General features: G+C 37.0%; 1 protein-coding gene across 2 annotated transcripts in view; it reads left to right on the top strand.

Moving 5' to 3' along the window:
* The first annotated feature begins 7,427 nt into the window (after positions 1–7,427).
* LOC150099211 (uncharacterized) overlaps positions 7,428–21,696 on the top strand; it is a 57,284-nt gene continuing 43,015 nt past the window's right edge. Inside the window, exons 1-2 of one of the 2 annotated variants that reach the window (XM_090403874.1) lie at positions 7,428–7,537; positions 12,561–14,142. In XM_090403874.1, the coding sequence (XP_090260000.1) occupies positions 12,909–13,784 (876 nt within the window). In that variant the 5' untranslated portion in view covers positions 7,428–7,537; positions 12,561–12,908 and the 3' untranslated portion in view covers positions 13,785–14,142. Of the gene's footprint in view, positions 7,538–12,560; positions 14,143–21,696 lie in introns of those variants that run through there. The other variant, XM_090403873.1, reaches the window with a different exon arrangement.

Below are 21,696 nucleotides of genomic sequence, written 5' to 3'. Positions count from 1 at the left end.
CGTACAGAGTATTTACATATTTACAATTAATGCATATTAATTGTAAATATGTAAATATGTAAATGACACTTGCTGCTCTGTACAATATTCTGTACGTAGTTTAAGGCACATTATTTCTTTTCAATATATTTTCTTTGGATACAAATTCATATACTTTTTTCTTTCCTTTTTTTTTTTTTAATATCAGTATCTTCATTATTATTATACACCATACTGACTGTTTTGTTACATAATTTGCCGTCTTTGATTATGAGGATTACATGTAGATGAATAAGGCGGATTAATCCCATCTACTTCGAATCTTGGGTTAGCTTTTATGAAGAGAGTAGTGGCCTTCACTATTTATGTTGTTGTAACTGTTTATGGATAAGATGTAAGTATTGGATGCTAGTGATTTGTGATGTGAATATTAACTTTGTTGATATATTTTCTGGAGTTCGTGTTTTGAATGTTCTGTAGTTGTCTGTGTGTTTTAAATTTCTTGGTAGGTTGTTGAGTTGCGTGGGAATCTGATGTGATCTCACAAAAGAACCGTATGAGTTGTTGAAGGGTGTAGGGATGTAAAGAGTTGTTGTCGGTCGTGCAATACGATATGTGTCTCTGTTGTTTCGATGGGTGATGTTGAAGTAATTCCTTAGTAATATTATGTACTGTTTCAGATTTTTAATGATCAGGATTCTATATATCCATGTGCTGGTCGGATATTGGCTATTGTATATTAAGATGTCCAAATCATTGTGGACAAATTTTTTTATGTAATATTTCTAATTTTGTTAGGTGACTGATGTGTTTGCGAAGAATGTTATACCGTGTATGAGTAGGGATTCGCAGATACCGTGATATGGGAGTTTGTTTCGGAGGAAGACTTTGTTTCGAATCTAGTCGTCGACTAGAGAAAATTTTTCTAAGCCTTTTATCGGTCGGTTCCCGAGTTAGTCGATCTCTGGCAAGAGCAAGCTGGTTTTTTCCTCCCGGAAACTCTGGTTTTTCGTCCCGTAAGCTCAAGAAAATCGAGATGGAGGCACTTGTTGAGCTGCGTCTCTTCATTGCGTGCCGCTTAATTACTGATAGCCTTGGGCCAGCTATCTCTGATTGGGTACATGTGGAGATAGAACTGCCCACTCAGTCTTCAAAAGTTAGATAGGGCTACACGACCTCGTCTACTCCCTATATGGAATAAAAATAAGGCATTAGCTGATATTACTTGAGGCCAGTGTAGCTCAGTGGACGTGGCGCTTACATCCTTTGCGCTAGGTTGCCGAAAGATAGACTTATAGTTCAAGTCTGGTCGCCGACTGTACATAAAAGTTTAGTAAACTCAAAAGTCTCCTAAACGTTTTCTAAGGCTTTCTTCGACCCGATTCCCGAGTTAGTCGATCTCTGTCACAGGCAAGCAGGGTCTCCCGGAAACTCGGGTTTTTCGTCCAGTAAACTCAAGAAAATCGAAGATTGAATACATTGGTACCGGTATTAGTGATTAATATTATTCGTATTTTAAAGATTAATTTGTATAATTTTACCTTAAAAATGAACAAAATTCACTATAATATAACTTGAAACACTTTTAATGGGGAAAAAATTCTGAGGATCAGAAGTCTACCTGTTCATGAAATTGAAGATTTGAAACTGTACTTATTTGATTTGGCTGCTTCTAAAAGCTGTCTATTTTGTTTCATTCTCTCAAAATAGTCCTTGCAAGTGTTTCTAACATTTTTTGAAATGACGATTTCACTTTTTATGAGGTCAGCTGAGCACTTGTTTCATGAGTCTGTCCATTTTAAGTTCATTAGAGAGAACGCACTTTGTAGAAAGGCATTACTACCAGGAATGCTTGAAACAAACCGTACGAGCTTATAGAGATTGGGAATGTTTTCTTTACCAATATTCTGAATTATCTCCTTCCATTTCATACTTCCTCGTATAACTCATCCAGGGTAATGTCGGATTCTAGATTAAGAGCCTTCAACAGTATCTTTGAGATGCTTGAAAGACAATTCACTTTGGAGGTTTAAGTTCTTCAGCAGACTAAAAAGATTGTTTTCTGTGAAGTCAAATGATTTCTCCAAATGGCTTAAAGCTTTCTCATTGAAAATATGTTACATTAAAAACATAATGAGCCTGTGTAGCTCAGTGGATGTGGCGTTTGCACACCGCCGCGCTTGGCCGCACGAAGGAAGACTTGGTTTCGAGTCTAGTCGGCGACTAGAGGAAATTTTTCTAAGCTTTTTTCGACCGGTTCCCGAGTTAGCCGATCTCTGGCACGGGCAAGCGGGTTTTTCCTCCCGGAAATTGGGGTTTTTCGTCCTGTAAACTCAAAAAAAACCAACCGTAGAACCCACATTATTTCAAACATTAAATATGTTGTATTAGGGTTAGGGACCAGGAGATGGCGGCACATTTGAGTCTTCTCTCTTCACTGCGTACCGCTTAATTAGTGATAGCTTTGGACCATCTGTCTCTGATTGGGTACCAGTGGAGATTGAACTGCCCACTCAGTCTCCAAAAGGTTAGATAGGGCTAAATGGCCTCGCCTACTCCCGTATACGGGAATAAAAAGGCGTTAACTGATTTTTTTTTTTATTTTTTTTTTAAAAACCTAAAATGGTTTTTATATGGTAGCGATATAATTTTACCAGGTTTTCCCGATTTACGCGACTATCGTGATCTTGAGGTTGTTTATCAGTGAGTACAGACGTGTTTATCAGCGCTCCTTGTAGTATTACAGCAGTGAGTTAAGTTTTGTTTTTAATGCTTAATTCAGAGTTACTTCCAACATTAAAATTAGACAGTGATTATTTGATGCTTCAACAGCGTGCTCGATCATCAGAGCAGGTAAGACTTTTTATTTTCACCTTCAAAAACATTTTCCAGGTTCTCTCCTGTTCCCCGCCCAGTACAACACTCGGTGGTTGAAGGGACAAGGCAGGTCCTTCCCCCACTTCAAGTCTAGATTATGGATTCACCATATGAAGATCTCTCCTTCAAAGAACGTCTAGCTATCTTTCGGCAAATTGGTAACATCTTACACACAAAATGGCCAGGAAAGGTAGAAGTTCATCAGATTATGGAGGTCGAGATAGAAGACCCTCAAACCTCCGAACTTTCTCCTCGCCCTACACATGACAGCGTCATTTCCTCCGCTACAACTGACATAGACTCTAATGATTACCAGGAAGTCAGCAGAAAGAAGAGTCTCTTGCTGCAGAACATGAATTTGCACCTCAAATGGACACATCAGCACAATCTAGTGCAAGCACTGAGACAAATATACCGATACAGCCCAAAGAGAGGATCCCACCAGTAGTCCTGCGATCTAAGGAAAAATGGTCGTTGCTTGCAGAGACGATGAAGAAAAGTAACATCAAGTTCTCGTCAGCCAAAAACACAGATGACGGAGTACGCATACAGCCTGAAGGAACAACGGACTACCGCCAGCTCACCAGACTTATGGACGATCATAAATTTCCATACCATACTTACCAACTTAAAAGTGAAAAGAACCTCAAGGTAGTGATCAGAGGATTGGTAGAACACATAACAACAGACGAAATAGCTACTGACCTCAGATTACAAGGCTTGGAGCCGATCAAGATTTCACGAATGTATCGAGCAGACAAGCGCCCCATGCCTCTGGTCTTAGTAGAGATCAGTAAAGACCAGAGGGAAATTTATGATCTTAAAATAATCTGCAACTTGGTCATCAAGACCGAGCCACTACGAAGAAAAGCATCGACTGGTCAATGCCATCGCTGCCAAAAATTTGGGCATGCGCAAATGCTATGCAGAGCAGACTACAAGTGTGTGAAGTGCGGTGGCAACCATCCCTCGCACACTTGCGTCAAGCCAAAGACCATACCTGCTAAATGTGCATGCCCACACCTGCTGCAGTGGCCCACACCCTGCAAACTACAAGGGTTGCTCTCTCCACCCATCCAACCTTCAAAAGCCTAGACAGGAATTAACCCAGCTCACTCAGAAAAACATTGTGAGATCTGTGCCTGAAATCAAAGCGCGAAAAGTTACACCAGATAAATCCTATGCTTCCGTGGTTTCCTCGAGTAACACTAAGGTACTCCCTGCAGCTAGCAGTCAAAATTCTTCAGCAATACTCGCTGCCTCACTTGGGGAGATGCTAATGGCCTTCAGCCGAACAAATGCAAGCCAGGCCGACACCAACAAATTCCTTAGGAATACTCAAGTCATCTTCTCCATGATTAATGACTAATCCGGCTTTAACATCAAATTCTATGCAGATAATATTCTGGAACGCAAACGGTCTCAACAGCAAAATTTTGGAATTACAGGAGTTTATAGATCATTTACAAATTGATATTCTCCTCATTAACGAAACACCTACGTCCCTGCGATAATCCAAACTCAGAAACTACTCGTTACTTAGAAATGACAGACGTAATGCCAGAGGTGGAGGCACTGCCATCTTTGTCAGAAGAAACATTCGCTATAATGAGACTATGAAGATTAATACATCTAACCTCGAGGAGACAGGCATAGAAATTCTTACCAACAATGCAGGCAGCTTAAAGATTTATTCTGTATACAACCCCCCTGGCAAACCTCTACTCCCCTCTGATCTCTCTCAGCTACTAGATAAAAATGAAGCAGTAATTGTAGCAGGAGACCTCAATTCCAAGCATCTTTTATGGAACAGCAAAAGCTTTAACAACAACGGAATGATCCTCTACAACTTTGCCTTGAAGAGAAATATCGTTATTGCAGGCCCGATTGAGCCAACACATTACGGAGCGATCGGCAGACCTGATGTTTTGGATATTGCTATTTTTAACAATATTTCTCATCAATTCCGACTACAAGTGGTTGACGAGCTAAGCTCAGATCACAATCCAGTACTCTTAAGTTTAGGGGAGGAGCCTGAGCTCATTCCCAGCCAATTCCACACAAAAAATTTTGCAAAATTCAAGACTAAAATGAACACTATTATAGACTCAGTACCGACTATTTCCACCCGTGAAGAAATTTACGCTGCAGTCAACAATCTTGAATGTAAAATACAGGCTGGCTTATCTGCAACTTGCTCTACTTCTACCCCAGCTCAAGTTAACTTACTTCCTGCAGAAATCCTTGCTCTGATAAGGAACAAAAATAGGCTCAGACGCCGCTATCACAACATGCTATCTCCGCAAGACCGTCGAGAACTAAATAGAGCATCCAACCTAGTCCGTTACGCTTTAAAAGATCACAGAAACCAGCAATGGGAAAGAAAACTCTGTTCTCTCAAAACTGAAGAAAATTCTCTGTGGAAGTTGACTAAAGCTCTCCGTACAGATCGCTCTAACATCCAGCCCATTCACGGAGAAAGAGGTCTTGTTTACAGAAATAACGAAAAAGCGGAAGCTCTCATTCAGGCCCTCCAACTTCAGTGCCGTCCTAATTATGCACAAGCGGATCTAGTCTTCATAGAAAAAATACATCGTAGGGTACGCTCTGTGCTTCGGCGACCTTGTAGCTGTGAAAATATCTGCCCCACCTCACCTAAAGAGGTCTATTTAATCATTAAGAAGCTTAAAAACAAAACAGCCCCTGGTCCAGACGAAATTACCAACAAAACAATTAAAGCCCTCCCACACAAAGCTGTCATGCATTTAGTAGCCATTATTAATGCAATTCTGAGAATTAATTATTTCCCCTCAAGATGGAAACAAGCCGATATTTTCCTCATCCTCAAGCCTGGTAAAGCACCTCAGATGCCACAGAGCTATAGACCCATCAGTCTTCTATCATGCCTAGGAAAAATAGCAGAAAGAGTCATTCTCAACCGACTTAATGAGGAGGTGAATAAAACTAACATAATTCCGAAAGAACAATTCGGTTTCCGTACTGGACATAGCACTACACAGCAAATTCACAGACTGACTGAGTTCATCACTACAGGCTTTAACTGGAAACAGCACACAGGAGCTATCTTTCTAGATGTTGCAAAAGCTTTCGATACGGTCTGGCATAAAGGTCTCATCTACAAATTAATTGCAGCCAACATCCCTCTTTATCTTACCAAAATTATTAACTCCTTTCTACAGGACCGTAAAATTCAGGTTAAGTTGCGTGGAATTAGATCCTCACTGAAAAAAATCACTGCTGGTGTCCCTCAAGGCTCGCTGCTCTCACCGCTGCTTTTTAACATCTTTGTTTCTGATGTTCCTAGCACATCACTAACCACTATAGCTAGTTATGCGGATGATATGGCGATTCTTAGCAGATCTCTCAGGCCTAATATAGCTACTCAGCAATTACAAACTGCAGCAACAAATTTAGAGGACTGGTTCAAAAAATGGAGAATATCTGTAAATGCCGATAAAAGCACTGCCATTCTATTTACAAGAAGACAAGCATCTCACTTTGGAGGAGTTAAACTTTTTAACACAGCCATCCCATGGAGATCTAGCACCAAATATCTAGGCATTCAACTTAATAACCTTTTAAGCTTTAACTCCCACATAGTTTATGCATGCAAAAAAGCAAACTCTGCAATTGTACAACTCTATTCTCTCCTCAATAGAAGAAGTCAAGTCAGCACTGATAACAAACTACGGATCTACAAAACAATTATCAGACCATCGTTAACTTACGGATCGCCAGCCTGGGGTCACACTTCCCCCACTAACATCAAAAAGCTACAAGTTACACAAAACAAGTGCCTCCGTATGATCTTCTACGCTCCGTGGTTTGTAAGAAATACTCTCTTACATCGAGATGCCGATATTCCAGATATTCCCACTTTCCTCCATAACAGTGCTGCTGCTTATTTTGCCAAAGCAGCTGTTCATCCAAATCAACTCATTCAAGAGTCATCTAATTATGACGAACACGATAGGTGGAAACATAAGCGCCCGAAAGCTGCTTTGCTTATCGATTCTGGTACCTCCGTACAACCCTAAATAGGGTGAGCCAGGTGCTCGCTAACACTTAATACACGACTATTTCATACCGATTAAGGGATCGAAGTCCACGGGACTGTAATCCATCAAGCCATATCAGGTTATCAGGTTACCAGTTTTTCCCACTCTCCAAACTTGCCTCTCCTAGCCATTGTCTTAGTTGTTTAGTGGGTTACTAAGATCCTGCATATAGCCATCTCCAAGGATGTTCGAGGATTCGTGGATGTGGGACTCGAGAGTGTGTAAATATAGCAATAAGCACCTTTTGGTTGCTTTGGCTTGGTAAAATATACGAACCTTGTGCGATTTCATTTATATACTTACAAATTCTTTGTGCAAGTAGTCTTAATAGGCTCAAAAGATTATTAAAAAATAACAATAGTAACTTTGCTTTCTCGCTGCTTATTTCTCTCGACGGTGTCGTCATTTTATGAGTCGATCAGTGGTTGCTTGCTGAACCATATGATGGTTTTTATACTGAACATGGTATATTAGCTATTAAAATTGTCTGTTGAAATTCAGAATTTCTTGAGAAATAATAAGCTTGTGCAATTTATGCGCACACTTTCTGTTATTTATTGACTTTCTCGGGGTCGCTGCTATTCCCGATGTTTACATACCCGGTGAGTAAATGACAAAATCTATTATTGGTAAGAAATAAGTTAGAAAGGTAAGAAATTGGTAAGAAATAAGTTATACCGCTGTGCTTACCTTTTCAGCAACATCAATTACCGAGGGACTTCGCGATTAAAAAGCAGATTGAAAATATAAAATAATAATAAACGTGTTTACAAAGAAAATATCACATAACCATTATTTGCGATTAGTCTGTGGTTTTATAAGAATTATGTAACGGGCAGCATACTAGCCAAAGTATGTCCATTATCTCTTATAGCATGAAACAAATAGTTACTTGTGGGGGGGGGGATAAGCATCAAGCTCGAAACTTGAAAGAATTTTCAGGAGGATTCCGGCAGTGCATTGCCTTGTTTATATACAAATTTCAAAATAATTACGTAAATAGTTTTTGAGTTTATAAGGTCTTAGAGTTTATGGAAGCATATCAATGAAGGATTAAAATGGATTCAAATCCCATTTGGAACTCTTTGAAGGAGCGATAAGACACCAGTATCAAATGGGGTTTGAAAACTGCAAAAGTTGTATTTTCCTAAAGTTATGGATATTTTTGCTGACATTCCCCCAGATATAAGGAATAGTGATATCATTACTGTAACCTGTATGTAGAGTGGGTTGAGAATTGGAAGGGGGTCATTAAGTATTTGGCTAATTCTGTAGGAAATGGGAATAGCAGTAACAGCTGTTTCAATATTTTGTTCTTCCAAGAGAAGTAACCTGCATGGTTAGCAAAATTGTAAAGATCTGTGATGTCAGGAGAAATTATAAATGTTAAGGTGTCATTCAGAAGCATAGAGAATCAGATTGAGGCTAGTACTTCTATTACTATGGGTTCTCTCTTCTCATCCCCTTCTCAGTTTCCACTTAAGAGTTTTGAAAAACATACTCTTCACATAGTCTTACTTAAGTCTTCTATCTGATTAAGGTATATTGATGTGTTATCAGTTTGTGATATGAGGACAAACTGATGATACATCATCAAAATACAAACTGATAATATATATATTGATGATGTTTGTCCTTGTTACACATTACACGTTTCTCCTCTGCCTTAACAGTTAGCAACCTAAAATTCATTTTACCATATGGAAGAAGAGATTAATAATAGTTTAGCTTTTCTTGATCCTTTCCTAACACATCTTCCAGTTGGCAACCTTCCTTTACAATAAGCAGGAAACCAACCCACATGGGCAGATATATTTACCAACTTTCCCACTCCCTCCTGGCACCACCTTCATGGAGTAAAAGGACTCACTGCAGGAGGCCACTCTACACTACATGATCCGTCATCACTACTGCACAATATGGAATAAATACTCTAGCTAATACAGCCTTAAATCTCTGTTCCTCTGAGGCAACCACAGAGCTTAACTTTCCTGCATATGCCAAGATCTTATCTAATGGTTGCAGTTCCTACATAATTAAAAAAAAAAAAAGTCTGTAGGAATTGCACCTCTCTACATACAGATTACAGCAGAGTTATGTCTATTCTCTATAGATATCCAGGATATGTTAGACAAAATAGCCTGAATGTTTAAGAAAAATGCAATTGCCACTGTTTTTAAGCTCCATGTGAAACTGCTTACTGCTTCCTCTCTCAGTTTCTATTGTATATAAGATTTCCTTGTTTCTGCAAGTTGCCTGATGTGGATAGACTGGAAGATTGGTCAATTGCTGATTGGCCAATCTGTAGAATTAACTGACTCTCAGAATTAAAGGATGAAAAATTATTCATTACAGAAAGTCTAAATGTGAGAGCATTTTTTTTTTAAATTTAAACAACCTACAGGTGCTCTTATAAACCATTCTAATTTAAATATGGTTTTGAGAAACTCTCCAAGATATGGGAAACTTTAACTTTTAGGTATTCCATATTACAACCAAGGTATCATTAATGCCCATAGAGGCAATGCTGGCTCTAAGCACCAGCAAGATGAGTGCATGCTTCAGGCTGAACATTTACAAGGATGGCATTCCATGAATATTTTCATCATCAAAGTCATATTTCGATATACAAGTGGACAAAAGGTGTCATATCATATTACTAAAATACTCTGGATTAGATATATGTGTTGAAAGCTTTTTTGAGCTGGTAAAAAAAAAAAAAATCGGCTAACATCTTTTTTATTTCCGTATATATAGGGAGTAGGCAAGGCCATTTTAGCCCTATCTTACTTTGGAGACTGAGTGGGCAGTTCAATCTCCACTGGTACCCAATCAGAGATAACTGGCCCAAGGCTATCACTAATTAAGCGGCACTCAGTGAAGAGAGACGGCTCAACAAGTGCCGCCATCTTGTCATCCCTAACTCTAATACTCGTATTTAATGTCTGAATAATGTGGGTTCTACGGCCAATTTTCTTGAGTTTACAGGATGAAAAACCCGAGTTTCTGGGAGGAAAAACCTGCTTGCACATGCCAGAAATCAACTAACTCGGGAACCGGTCAGAAAAAGGCTTAGAAAAATTTCTTCTAGTCGCTGAATAGATTTGATAATTTAAATTGATGATGCCAAGAAATTATGTTCTTGGTTTCATCCTTTATCCAAGTATAAGAATAAAGGATGAAACCAAGGAAATCTAGGAAAAGGAAGATTACGTGTATGTGTGTGTGTGGGGGGGGGGGGTCACAGGGTTCAGTACTGAGACTTTTGCTGTTTCACTGTTATGTTAATGTCAGATCTGCAGGAAGTTATGTTGTTTGTGGGTGACATGAAGCTTTGAAGGTTTATTTGTAATAGCGCCAATGTGATAGCCCATTAGAAAGATTTGAATAAGCCAGACTAGAGAGATGGACAAATGAATGGTATATCAGTTTAAATGCAACTAAATATTGCAAAAATGGCTAAAGTAGCCCAGAGAATTGCAGCAATAATAATTAGGATGTTGACCAGCAAACACAAGAGTGATGATTCCATTGTATAAAGCCCTCATCAGACCATGTCTAGATTATCATGCTCACTGATCATCAGAATTTCAAGGGATGATATAACTTTGAAGAGGTTATAAAGACAGATAGCAAATGATATCAAGGTGTACATCTTGGCTATGAGAATAGGCTGAAGGCATGTAAACTGCAGAGTTTAGTGGATAGAAGAGGAAGGGATGATAGGATTGAGATATTTAAACTGTTAAGATGTACTTACAAGATTGACATAGAGGATTTTTCAAATAGTAGAATGAAGGAGCCTGCCTTGGAAGTTGCAAAAAGAGGTAACGAATAAGAGAGAAGTGGTTGTTTTTGCATTGAGGGTGGTTGACCCATGGAATGCATTGCCTGAGAACACACACTTTTACTGATAAAAAAATAAATGCTATTGGTGTGCAGTTGATGTTAGTAGTGTCATGTGTAATTAATGTAATAGTTAATCATGTTTTTAATCAATTAATAGTTAAATCATGTAATAGTTAATGGAGAATTAACTAGTGGAGATGATGAGTTGTGTGTAGTTGGAAGATTAAGTAGGGGAGATGGTGAGATGTGTGTAATAGAGTGCCTTCTCTCAGTGAGTCCTTAGAGGTGTCATGTAATAATAATAATAAGGTGGTGAACAGGTTTTGCATCTAGCCTTCTTTTTAACCTAGGCAGCCACCAGCTTAAGTCACTTGAAATTACATAAGCTAGTGTCATTTTCTCTGTAAAGGTTTTTCAACTGAAGGTGAGTTAATAGCTGTTCTCATATGGAGATGGGAGGATTTTTCCACCTACAAAATAGACAAACTCACCAGAGGATACATACACACATGCAGTTCTACACATGCAGTGAACTGCATGTGTGTATCCTCTTTAAAGTCTAGTAGTGTGGCTGGACCAGAGTGCACTGAGTAGCGAGCACTATACGTTTTTTTTCCTCCTAAGTTTTTTGAAATTAATAATTTGATTTTTCTCTAGCAACAGTAATTAACTTTCAGAATATTAATATTACAAAAATATTATTTGTTTATTATAAAATGTATTCATACATTTCTTTTTTACAAAGCTTTAAATCATCCATGAAAGGTGGGGAGAGAAGAGAAATAAAACCTTGTAGCACTATACAGCTGTTATAATCTTAGTTGCATTGGCTATACCTTAAATCATGCTCATTCTCACACCAAATTCTGTTCCTTTTCTATTATCATCTGACATCCAGAAATGAACATATTAGTCTATATTTCATAGACAAAAATGAATTGGTCAGTGCCAAATTAAGGATATTAAAATTACAGTCAGTATAAATACCTATTTGCAAATATCAGCTTTTCCTAATTTTATTTAAATCTGTTATACTAAATAAATTCTTTCTTGGTCTTTCCACTTTTAGCCTTATTTTTTCCATTACTTTTTCTGTATTGTCATTCTGTAGTATTCAGATAATGTCCACATGGTTAGCCGAGTGGTTACACGCTCTGCAACCATATTCCTAGGAAAGGAGTGTCCTGCATTCAATTCCCGTTATCAGGGCTGGTTTTACCATTAGACGAACCTAGGCAATCACCTAGGGGTACTAAGACTTATTTAAGATGTAGTGTACATGTGAGTATGACAATATATATAGAGAGAGACAATGTATAGGGGTGCCTAAATTTTCTTTATCTAGGGGCATCAGATACTCTTGGACCACCCCTGCCCGTTGTTGATGTGATGAGTTTAAGGATCTTTCTCAGACATAGCCAAGTTAGCTGGCCTTCCACATGGACTGCAGGGTTTTTCTCCCCAGTTTAGCTGGGGTTTTTCCTCCTGCAAAGCAGGCAAACCAGTCTTAAGATCACAACACTTCACAGACAATTACTCATGGTTGAGCGTGGGGTAACGACCCCACCACGTAGTGAGTTATCAAACCCAAAAATGGTTGTAGTGCCAAAGAAGAAGTACTCAGATAATAATAACTTAATATGATAACTGATTACATTAATTATAATATAATTAATGATAACATTATTAAAATAAATAAAAATGATAACTTTTGTATTACACTTCATAAAATATTGTAATACTGTTAGATTACATATTTTTTTTTTTATTTCACAGATAAGAGAACATATGGCATTCACTGACCCTACTTTACTGCTATATATCCATCAACTAAGAATTTTGTAGCAGCATATTATTTTTCCATCAAAAGATCAAGAAGTGATTTGTAGTAGTTCTAGTGAAATGTATAATTATCCAGAATTTTTGGAAACATTCAAGATATCGCTGAAGTTTTCATTGGATTTTTAAGTGATTGTTATTTGTAGTAGTTCTAGTGAAATGTATAATTATCCAGAATTTTTGGAAACATTCAAGATATCGCTGAAGTTTTCATTGGATTTTTGAGTGATTGTTATTTGTAGAGCTCATGTTATATCATTGTCAACTTTCGTAATATATATCAAAATGGTTCACTCTAAATGTTTCATATGTGAATATTGTGGATTTTCCTTTCCACATGCTAATAGTTTTAATATTCACAGAAGACTGCACACTAATGGAAAAGAATTTATTTGTAAAACTTGTGGAAAATCATTTGCATATTATAATCTTCTTAAAACTCACTTAAAAATTCATACTGAGAAAAAGTCCTATAAGCCATATATGTGCTCAATTTGTGGGAAGTTATTTCCTTATGCTTCATTTCTTGCTGCACATACAAGAGTTCATACTAATGAGAAGCCTTATAACTGTGAAATTTGTGGTAAATCTTTTTCGCAACTTACTAGTCTTAAAATTCATACAGCAGTTCACACTCATGAGAAACATTTTACCTGTGAAACATGTGGTAAATCGTTTTCAGACATTTCTTCTTTTAATAGACACTTAAAAGTTCATACTAATGAGAAACATTTTCCCTGTGAAATGTGTGGTAAATTATTTTCGGAAGCTTGTAGGCTTAAAGTTCATAGAACAGTTCACACTAAGGAGAAACCTTTTACCTGTGAAACATGTGGTAAATCATTTTCACGAGCCTGTTATCTGAAAGATCACAGGAGAGTTCATACAAAAGAGAAACCTTATAGTTGTAAAATGTGTGGTAAATCATTTACACAAGCCTATATTCTTAAGGTGCATACAAGAATTCACACTAATGAGAAACCCTTTATCTGTAGGACTTGTGGAAAATTATTTTCAGACAACAGAAATCTTAATAGGCATACAAGAGTTCACACTAATGAGAATGCTTTTGCTTGCGAGACTTGTGGAAAATCATTTTCTCAGTCACAAAATCTTAAAAGACACAAGGCCTCAGGTCACAAGAAATCTTTTGCATGTTAATGAGCTCAGTGCATTCATATGTCCAAATGATTCTTATAAGAAGGAAATTATCAACCCAGGTAATTAACTTTTTCAGTCCAGCATACGACTGAAAGGATGGATCTATCTCCATGGAAACAAAGTTGAGAATTTTGGATGTAGTTGTTTTTCCAACAGCAACTTATGGATGTGAGACCTGGAACCTAAAGAAGTCAGATAAGAAAAGGATAGCTGCTTTTGAGATGTGGTGTTACTGTTCAGAATATCATATACTGAAAGGTGTACAATGAATAAGTGTTGGAAAATATTAGTAGAACTTTAAGGCTCCTTAAGGATATTGACAAAAGAAAGTTGAAATACTTTGAACACACTGAGAGGATGGAAGGAGGACATCTCTAAACAAATAGAAAATAAAGTGTCAAGTTTAACTTTATATTTTTAATGGTTGTTATTAATTACTTTTCTTGCATGCCTGCGCCTTTGTCAGACTCTCTGTTGTTTCCTTACTGACTTCATTTTAATACTCTCTTATGTGAGTCTTATATCTCTGATGCTTTCTAACATGCTATGTCTTTTCATTCTTAAGTTACAACAAATTCAGTTTACGTTAATTTCAATGCAGTCTCATAGTTTAGTCTAGGCCGTGAATCAATTCTAAATGATTGTGCACGTGGTTCCGAACATTAAGGAACAATCGCAGTGTAGTGCCAATTCCTTTGTTCTGTACTAGTATTAATTGCTTTACAGACTTTGAGAAATTTATATTATACTGTGCCACTTGAAGTGTTAGATAGTTGAACAATACAATATCAAGAAATCAATACTCAGTTTAGTACTACACATTTATCCTTAAGCAGATCCGTTAACTTTAAAATTCATCTAACAGATAAATATTTTTTTTTTGTATGCAGTCGTAGCTCTTCTTTCAATTCTTTTCCTCCCCACAATGGTTCTAATTTTATGAGCGGTTCAATAGAAAGAAAATCAGGCAAGTCTATAACTTAACATAACAAGGAAAATTTAATTTTCAGTCACATGTAATGTACAGTTAAGAAACACTTCTAACACATTATAATATCAATACCAGAACTCTAGAGTACTCAGCTAACTATGTTAACTCTTTCTCAGCATTTAAGATATTAATTAAGGTTATCAAGTCAATCACAAGGCAAACATGCACTCAGCAAACAGTTTTTAAAAGAGATTTACACTCGACATTATTAACATATCACTAAGGTATTTCTTCCTTTTAAAACTTCAAGTCTCTCTAATTTCCTGAGTATGAACACTAAAGTCCTTTCATTAACTAGACTAGAAATCTGAAAGTTCTTCACACATATTACTTTTGATTCTCTCAATACAGCTGCACAATATATCAAAGTCTATCTTACCCAGGATTGAAGAAATACTTGGCCTTCTACACATGCATCCAGGTAGCACTTTCTTTGTCTCATCCAAACTCTAATTAGACGTCACCTACACAAATCAGCACAAGTCTCTGGTAAGGCACGTCTTCGATTGAAGTGACAGTTTAGGTTTGCTGCTCTATGGTCAATCAGCTCGGCATGGTATTCTGTTCTCCGATGCATTCCTTACTGGATCAGGAACTCTGCTCTGTTTGGCTACAGGTTGACTATCGAACTCCCATGGACACTTCTCTGTGGCCTTCCAACCTCCTGACTTCATAGACCACTCCGCTGAAGAAAAGGACCAAGAGGATTCTGTAGGTGCCGCAACTGATTTTATAATGTGCGCCCTATGTTTTCCTTCCTACATCACTGCGCATGGCACTTACTTCTCCTTGGCAACTAGCGCCATACCGTACTCTGGTGTGCTTCTTGGAAAAACTCGCGTGTTACTCTGCCCCACTCACGTGTGTTGCTTCAGGCTATCTCTTTCTATAAGCGCCGATTACTTCGTTCTCTTTCTCATACATGGTTATTTTTACAAAAATAGCACAGTTATAACACTGGAAGATTTACAAGAAATATTTACAACTAAATGACAATATATTTTATACAAAAGGGAATTATGTTGGTAAGTTAATGTTATCTTATCTAGTCTGATGAACCAATACTGGCTCTGGGAATAAACCCTGAATGAAACGTTAAACGGTTTGATCTTCTTTCATTCAGGATTTAACATAAAGTTCCTGGAAAAAGAGGAAGGGGTAAACTATCAATGAGATAGTTGGGTGGGGTGTATGTGTGTGTACTTATGGAGTGACTGATCTTCAGAGTTGAAGCCTCCAGAAAATCATACAACAGGACTACATGGCAAGGACTGGTGTGGCACATCATCCAGCATTGGAGTGACCATTCAGCATCTGTCGATGCCTGCCCAATGAACGGAACTGAGTCCAGCATAAATAAATTGTGGTATTATTCACAATGTTATTCTTTATACTACATTGATAGAACTATGCTCCAGAAAATTGAAGCTAGGGATTTTAAAGCGTTGGTGGATAAAGAGTTGAGGTTTAGACAGCATATTGCAAAAATGGCCAATGTAGTTTATTACTTGGTTATTGAAGAACATACTAATGAGGCTAGCATAAGTTATCATTCCCTTTATAAGACTTTGATGCAGCCACACATGGATTATGCACAAGTCTGGTCACCTGGTTTCTTGAGGATAAGGAAGTTGTGGAGAGGATCTAAAGGCAAGTCAAGATGGTGAGTTGTCTGTAGCATCCTTCTTACAAGGATAGATTGAGTGCTTGTGGATTGCAGAAGTTGCTTGGTAGGTGGGAACGAGGGATATATAATATAAATGTTTACTATTAAAAGGGTGTTTGTAGGATTGATAAGAGGAGATTTTTCAGCACTTGGCTAAAGTACATAGAAAAAGGGGTCATTCCTAGAAATTGAGTAAGAGTATGTATGGTTTCTCAAGACTAGGTTTTTCACTCGAAGAGTGGTAAATGGATGTGTTGCCAGAATTGTCTGTGAGTGCTTTGTTGGGCAGTGAATTGAAGAGGTATATGATAGGTGTTATGTGGATAATCGAGGCCTTCCTTACTATGATGAAACTTTAAACTCCATGGAGATTCCTATGCAATAATAATAATAACAACAACAACAACAAAATATAACACCAGACTTGTATTTGGAAAGATGTTGAACATGCTTTTTGGTACTGTGACTTTTTTGAAAAGTATCCAACCAAACATCTGGATATAATTTCAGGTACCTATTAATTTTGGCTTCTTTGCCAAAAATATACATCAGTCACAGTACAAGTATCTTAGTCCAGAATCTGAAAGTCCAAAGTATTGTCTGGAGAACACCTCACTTGCTCATCAGTGGATGATACTTAACAAATCATTTTACAGTTATAGAGTTTATAAATCATTTTCTGATGTATACTCATAAGGGATATTGTGGGTATTATGAGAGTCAACACAATATTTCATAATCCAGTGTCCTATCGACAGCTTTACTTCTAGCCTGTCTGTTATTTCTCAGGTTTCTGATTTGATCAGATCTTTTCTTAAAGAAAGCATTCCTAACTACATTGATCCATATAACTCGATCTTTCTCTTATTAGTTTGCTTTGCTTATTTGGCTTGTTAATCTTTTATCTCTCATTGTGTTAAAGTGAGCATACTGCCTTAAATTAGCTGTGTTTACATAGTTGAATATAAATATCAGATTATTTTTCTGATATCTTTGCTTTTTTATGTTTTTTACATCGTTGTCATCTGTTCACTCCTCTGATTTTTCTCAGAAGTCTCATATCTGTGGTCTCTCATCTTTCATCAGCTCTTTTATTTCTTACTCAAGATCCATTAGTTAAAATTGGTTTGAATCTGTATTGTATATTTTTGCATCACTCAAGTCAGCTGATTGCCATCATGTTCCTTATGGTTTTATTCAACGTATGAGTAATCTGTATTTGAAATTTTGATTTAGCTAAAATTGCTGTTTGTTAGTTTATAATCATGCTCTTTCCTCTTTCTATATGTAATTATTATACTGATTAATCTTTCTTGATTATTTAATATCCATGTTAAATATGACTAATAGTATGAATATTGTATAAATGTTTTTCTTTAAGGTATGTATTTTGTCTTCTTGCATTGGCAACTTAAAATTCTTGTAATTGAATATTATCACAAAAGATCAAATTTTTGTTCTTATTTTCTGGTTTTATATAATTTATTCCATTTTTTGTAATTTTGTAATTAATTTATCTGACATCTTATTATAAGTATGGTCATAGTAATTCAAATTGTACATATGCCACTGCAGAAAGTTTTACTGCTGGATTACAAAGTATAATTATAATTGACAAGAAATTATATTCTTGTTTTAATCCTTTTCCAGAGCATAACAAAGAAAGTTTGTATGTGAATTATCTAGAGGCCATTACAGGCTGTCTCAGTATTGCATAATGCAAAAACATTATGAGAAGGGCACTATCCAGACTTGATTGAACTTTTATTGAGGTCTCATCAGTGGGACCCAAACTCAGAACAACTAGTCTACTTGTATAAAGAAGCTGTTGACTTCACATCAATTATCACATAATGCAAAAAAACATTATGGCAAGGGACCCAGGCCAGTTTCAATGTTTCTGGTTCTCATTGATGAGACTTCAATAAAGATTGAAACTGGCATGAGTAGTGCCCATCCTACACTGTTTTTTTATTATGTGATAATGCAAATACTTGCAATAATTTAATACTGTTAAATTCAGAGAAAGTGTGAAAGCTTGTTCTTTGAAATATACTGTCTGTCTGTGCTTGCGTGTGCACACACAGTGCTTTTTTGGGTAAGGTATGCATGGTATGGCATATTGGCACCTTTATTAATAGCGACACCTGATATACAGATGTGGTATCGTTTTATTCAACTTTTCCTGCTAGCAAAGAATGCATACCAGAACTTATTGTTTTTCCAAAAAAAAAAGGCTCTGGGTATATGTACGTGTATATAATTTATATAATTTGTGGCCTTGCAGTAGGTTCTTAATAAACTATGTGAGTGGGCAGATGAGTGAAGCTATCAGTTTAATATTGCAAAGTGCAAGGTCTTGAAATCTAGTAGGCATGGCTAGGATGCAAATTTACAGAGAAATTTTGAAGGATGTGAAGGAGATGATAGATCTGGGAATGATGGCAGACAGAGACTTGAAATTCAAGGATGACATTCCTAAAATTGTAAGAACATTGCAACGGATTACAGTGATAACGAGGAGGACAATGAATTGCAGAAACAAAAAGGTTATGGTTCTCTTGTGTAAGGCTTTCATCAGGCCACATATGGATTACTGTGCACACATTTGGCTCGCTGGTTTTCAGGGGGATGATGCATTGGAGAGAGAGAAGGTTCAGAAGGTACTAAGTCAGTGTCAGGACTATATTTCACAGAGTAGAGGGATGCAAGGGTAGAACTAGAGGCATTCCATGGAAACTGTATAAGGAGAGTGTGAGCAGAATGTTTTTTACATGCAGAGTGATTAGCGAGTGGAATGCATTGCCTGAAAGAAAGTGTAGTGAGTGCAGAAATTGTGAATTGGTTCAAGGCACAATTCAATCATCTTTTGGCATGAGGGAGTGTGGGCCTCCGGCGATGAGTCCTTTGACTCCATGGAGGTCAACTCTTAATAATAATGATAATTCAGTAATGAGTAATATATAATATTATTTATTTATGAAATAAATGTTATTTGTGTAATCTTGAAATTTTCCAAAGTGATGGTCTTCATTTTTTATTAATGTTTTTGATATGAATCATCTTTAAAACAGTGTTCAGTGAGGTCGCTATATTTTTGTTTTTGCAGAAAGCAGAATTTCATTGTTTCTGTTAGGAAATGCAAGAAGCAAAAAATTTAAGATGATGGTAATAGTGTTATCATAGGAATAGTAGTTCGGGGATTAAGTAGGAATGATGGAGTAAGATGGCGAGTTGCATATAGGGGAGCAGAGTGTCCTCTCATGATGAAACCTTGGAGCAGTGGCAGCCCGTACGTAAGCACTGCGACACTGCAGCACCCCGAAGGAAAAAATGAAAAAATTAAATTTTGTTTGTGTTTATAAATAATAACAATGCTTACAACATTATATAAATGCAGTACAACATGTTAAAGGTTACAGCTTATGTTTTGACATTGATTGAATAGTTAATAATTGGAATTAACGCTTTAGATTACGAAACAAATGCACTTCGATCCAACGCTTATATTCGTTTGCTCTTATCATTGCATGTTACATCATTCCCAACTGTAACTGCTCAAATGGCAGTGTATTTTTAGTAAGCGTATGCACCTTATTTCTTGTGAGACATGAAACGTTTATTATTGATGCTTGTGCCTGGTGAACTATTTTTTTTGTAAATCTTATTTTATTTTGTAAAAATAACATATAATTATTTATTTATTATAGATACAAGGCTGAATTATGATGAGTGTCACTGCTGAAAATACGAAAAGAATAATATTTTTTCAATTATCGTTACACAAAAGAAATGCACTGCCATCTAACGCCGATATTCGTTTGCTGTTGTTGCACGTTACGTCATTAGATACACTGCCGCTTGGGCAGTGTATCTTATTTCTGTGAGATAGTGAGATATGAAACGTTTATTATTGGTGCGTGTTCGTGGTGAACTATTTTTTTGTAAATCTTATTTTATTTTGTTAAAATAACAATTTTTATAGATACAAGGCTGAATTATGACGAGTGTCACTGTTGAAAAGAATTATATATTTTCAATTATCGTTACACGAAACAAATGCACTGCGATTCTTCTTTCACTAGCGTTATTCCTGCTTCATATGCAGGGTCCACGTGTTAGTTAGATGCAACTTCTTGTTAGCACTACTCCCAACCTACCTGCCGCTAGGGGGGATATATTTTGACCGTAGTAGTGTATGTTCATGGGGCCGGTTTGCCTGCTTGCTGGATGAAAAACGCCAGATAAACTGGCGGGAAAAAACCAACTGCCTGCGCCCAAGACCGGCTAACTTGGCTATGGCAGATCCTCAAATTCCTCACGTCTTCGACGGGAATCGAACCTGGGATACTCCTTCCACAGTCATATGGTTGCGAAGCGCAAAGCCACTAAATCGCCCCTCTGAATGAAGAAAACATATGAGACATAATATTACAAATAATAAAGTAACATAAACCGTTCTAGAAATAGGTCCATTTAATAAAAATCAGTGTTTTACACATTCACTGAAGTCAGTTCACAGTCACTGTAGGGGAACACCTACAAGTTTTCGCTGAATTCTAGGATTCCGTGGCAGGTGAAAGCGGTCATCTCCCGAAGGAGGCCGAACACGTTACTAGGCAAGTGATCATAATATTGTGTCTTAGGGATACTTATGAGTGTATACATAATTTTCTTTTAAAAATAAGTTGTATCAACAAATTGAAGGAACAGCAATGGGTAATCCTCTCTCTCCTGCTATCTCCAATTTCTTTATGGAACATTTTGAACAACGTATCTTTGACAATATTTCTCCCAGACCTACTCATTGGTTCAGATATGTCGATGACATTTTTGCTGTATGGAATGGCTCTTCTGATGAACTTCAACAATTTCTCAATAAGTTAAACGCATTTCATCCTAGGATCAAGTTTACCCTAGAAGTAGAATCAAATAAGCAGTTAGCCTTTTTAGATCTTCTAATTCTTCGCCAACCAGATGGTAACCTACATTTCTCTGTTTATAGAAAGAAGACTCATACAGGTCATTATATCCATGCGGAATCTCATCACCATCCCAGTCAAAAGGCAGGAACTATTAAAACACTGGTTCATCGGGCCCACTCCTTTTGTTCTACAGACGATCTTTTACAGAAAGAAATACGATATATAACTTCTTCCTTTCTATCTAATGGCTATAAGAATTACTTCATTAAAAGAACTTTGAGTAGATTTAATATGTCTCCCTCTTCAAACACAGAGGAAATAACGCGCATT

Source organism: Typopeltis vanoorti, chromosome 14, assembly GCF_054136105.1.
Source record: "Typopeltis vanoorti isolate ZY-2024b chromosome 14, IOZ_Tvanoo_1.0, whole genome shotgun sequence".
Lineage (NCBI taxonomy): Eukaryota > Metazoa > Arthropoda > Arachnida > Uropygi > Thelyphonidae > Typopeltis > Typopeltis vanoorti.
This window is presented reverse-complemented; position numbering and strand designations above follow the sequence as displayed.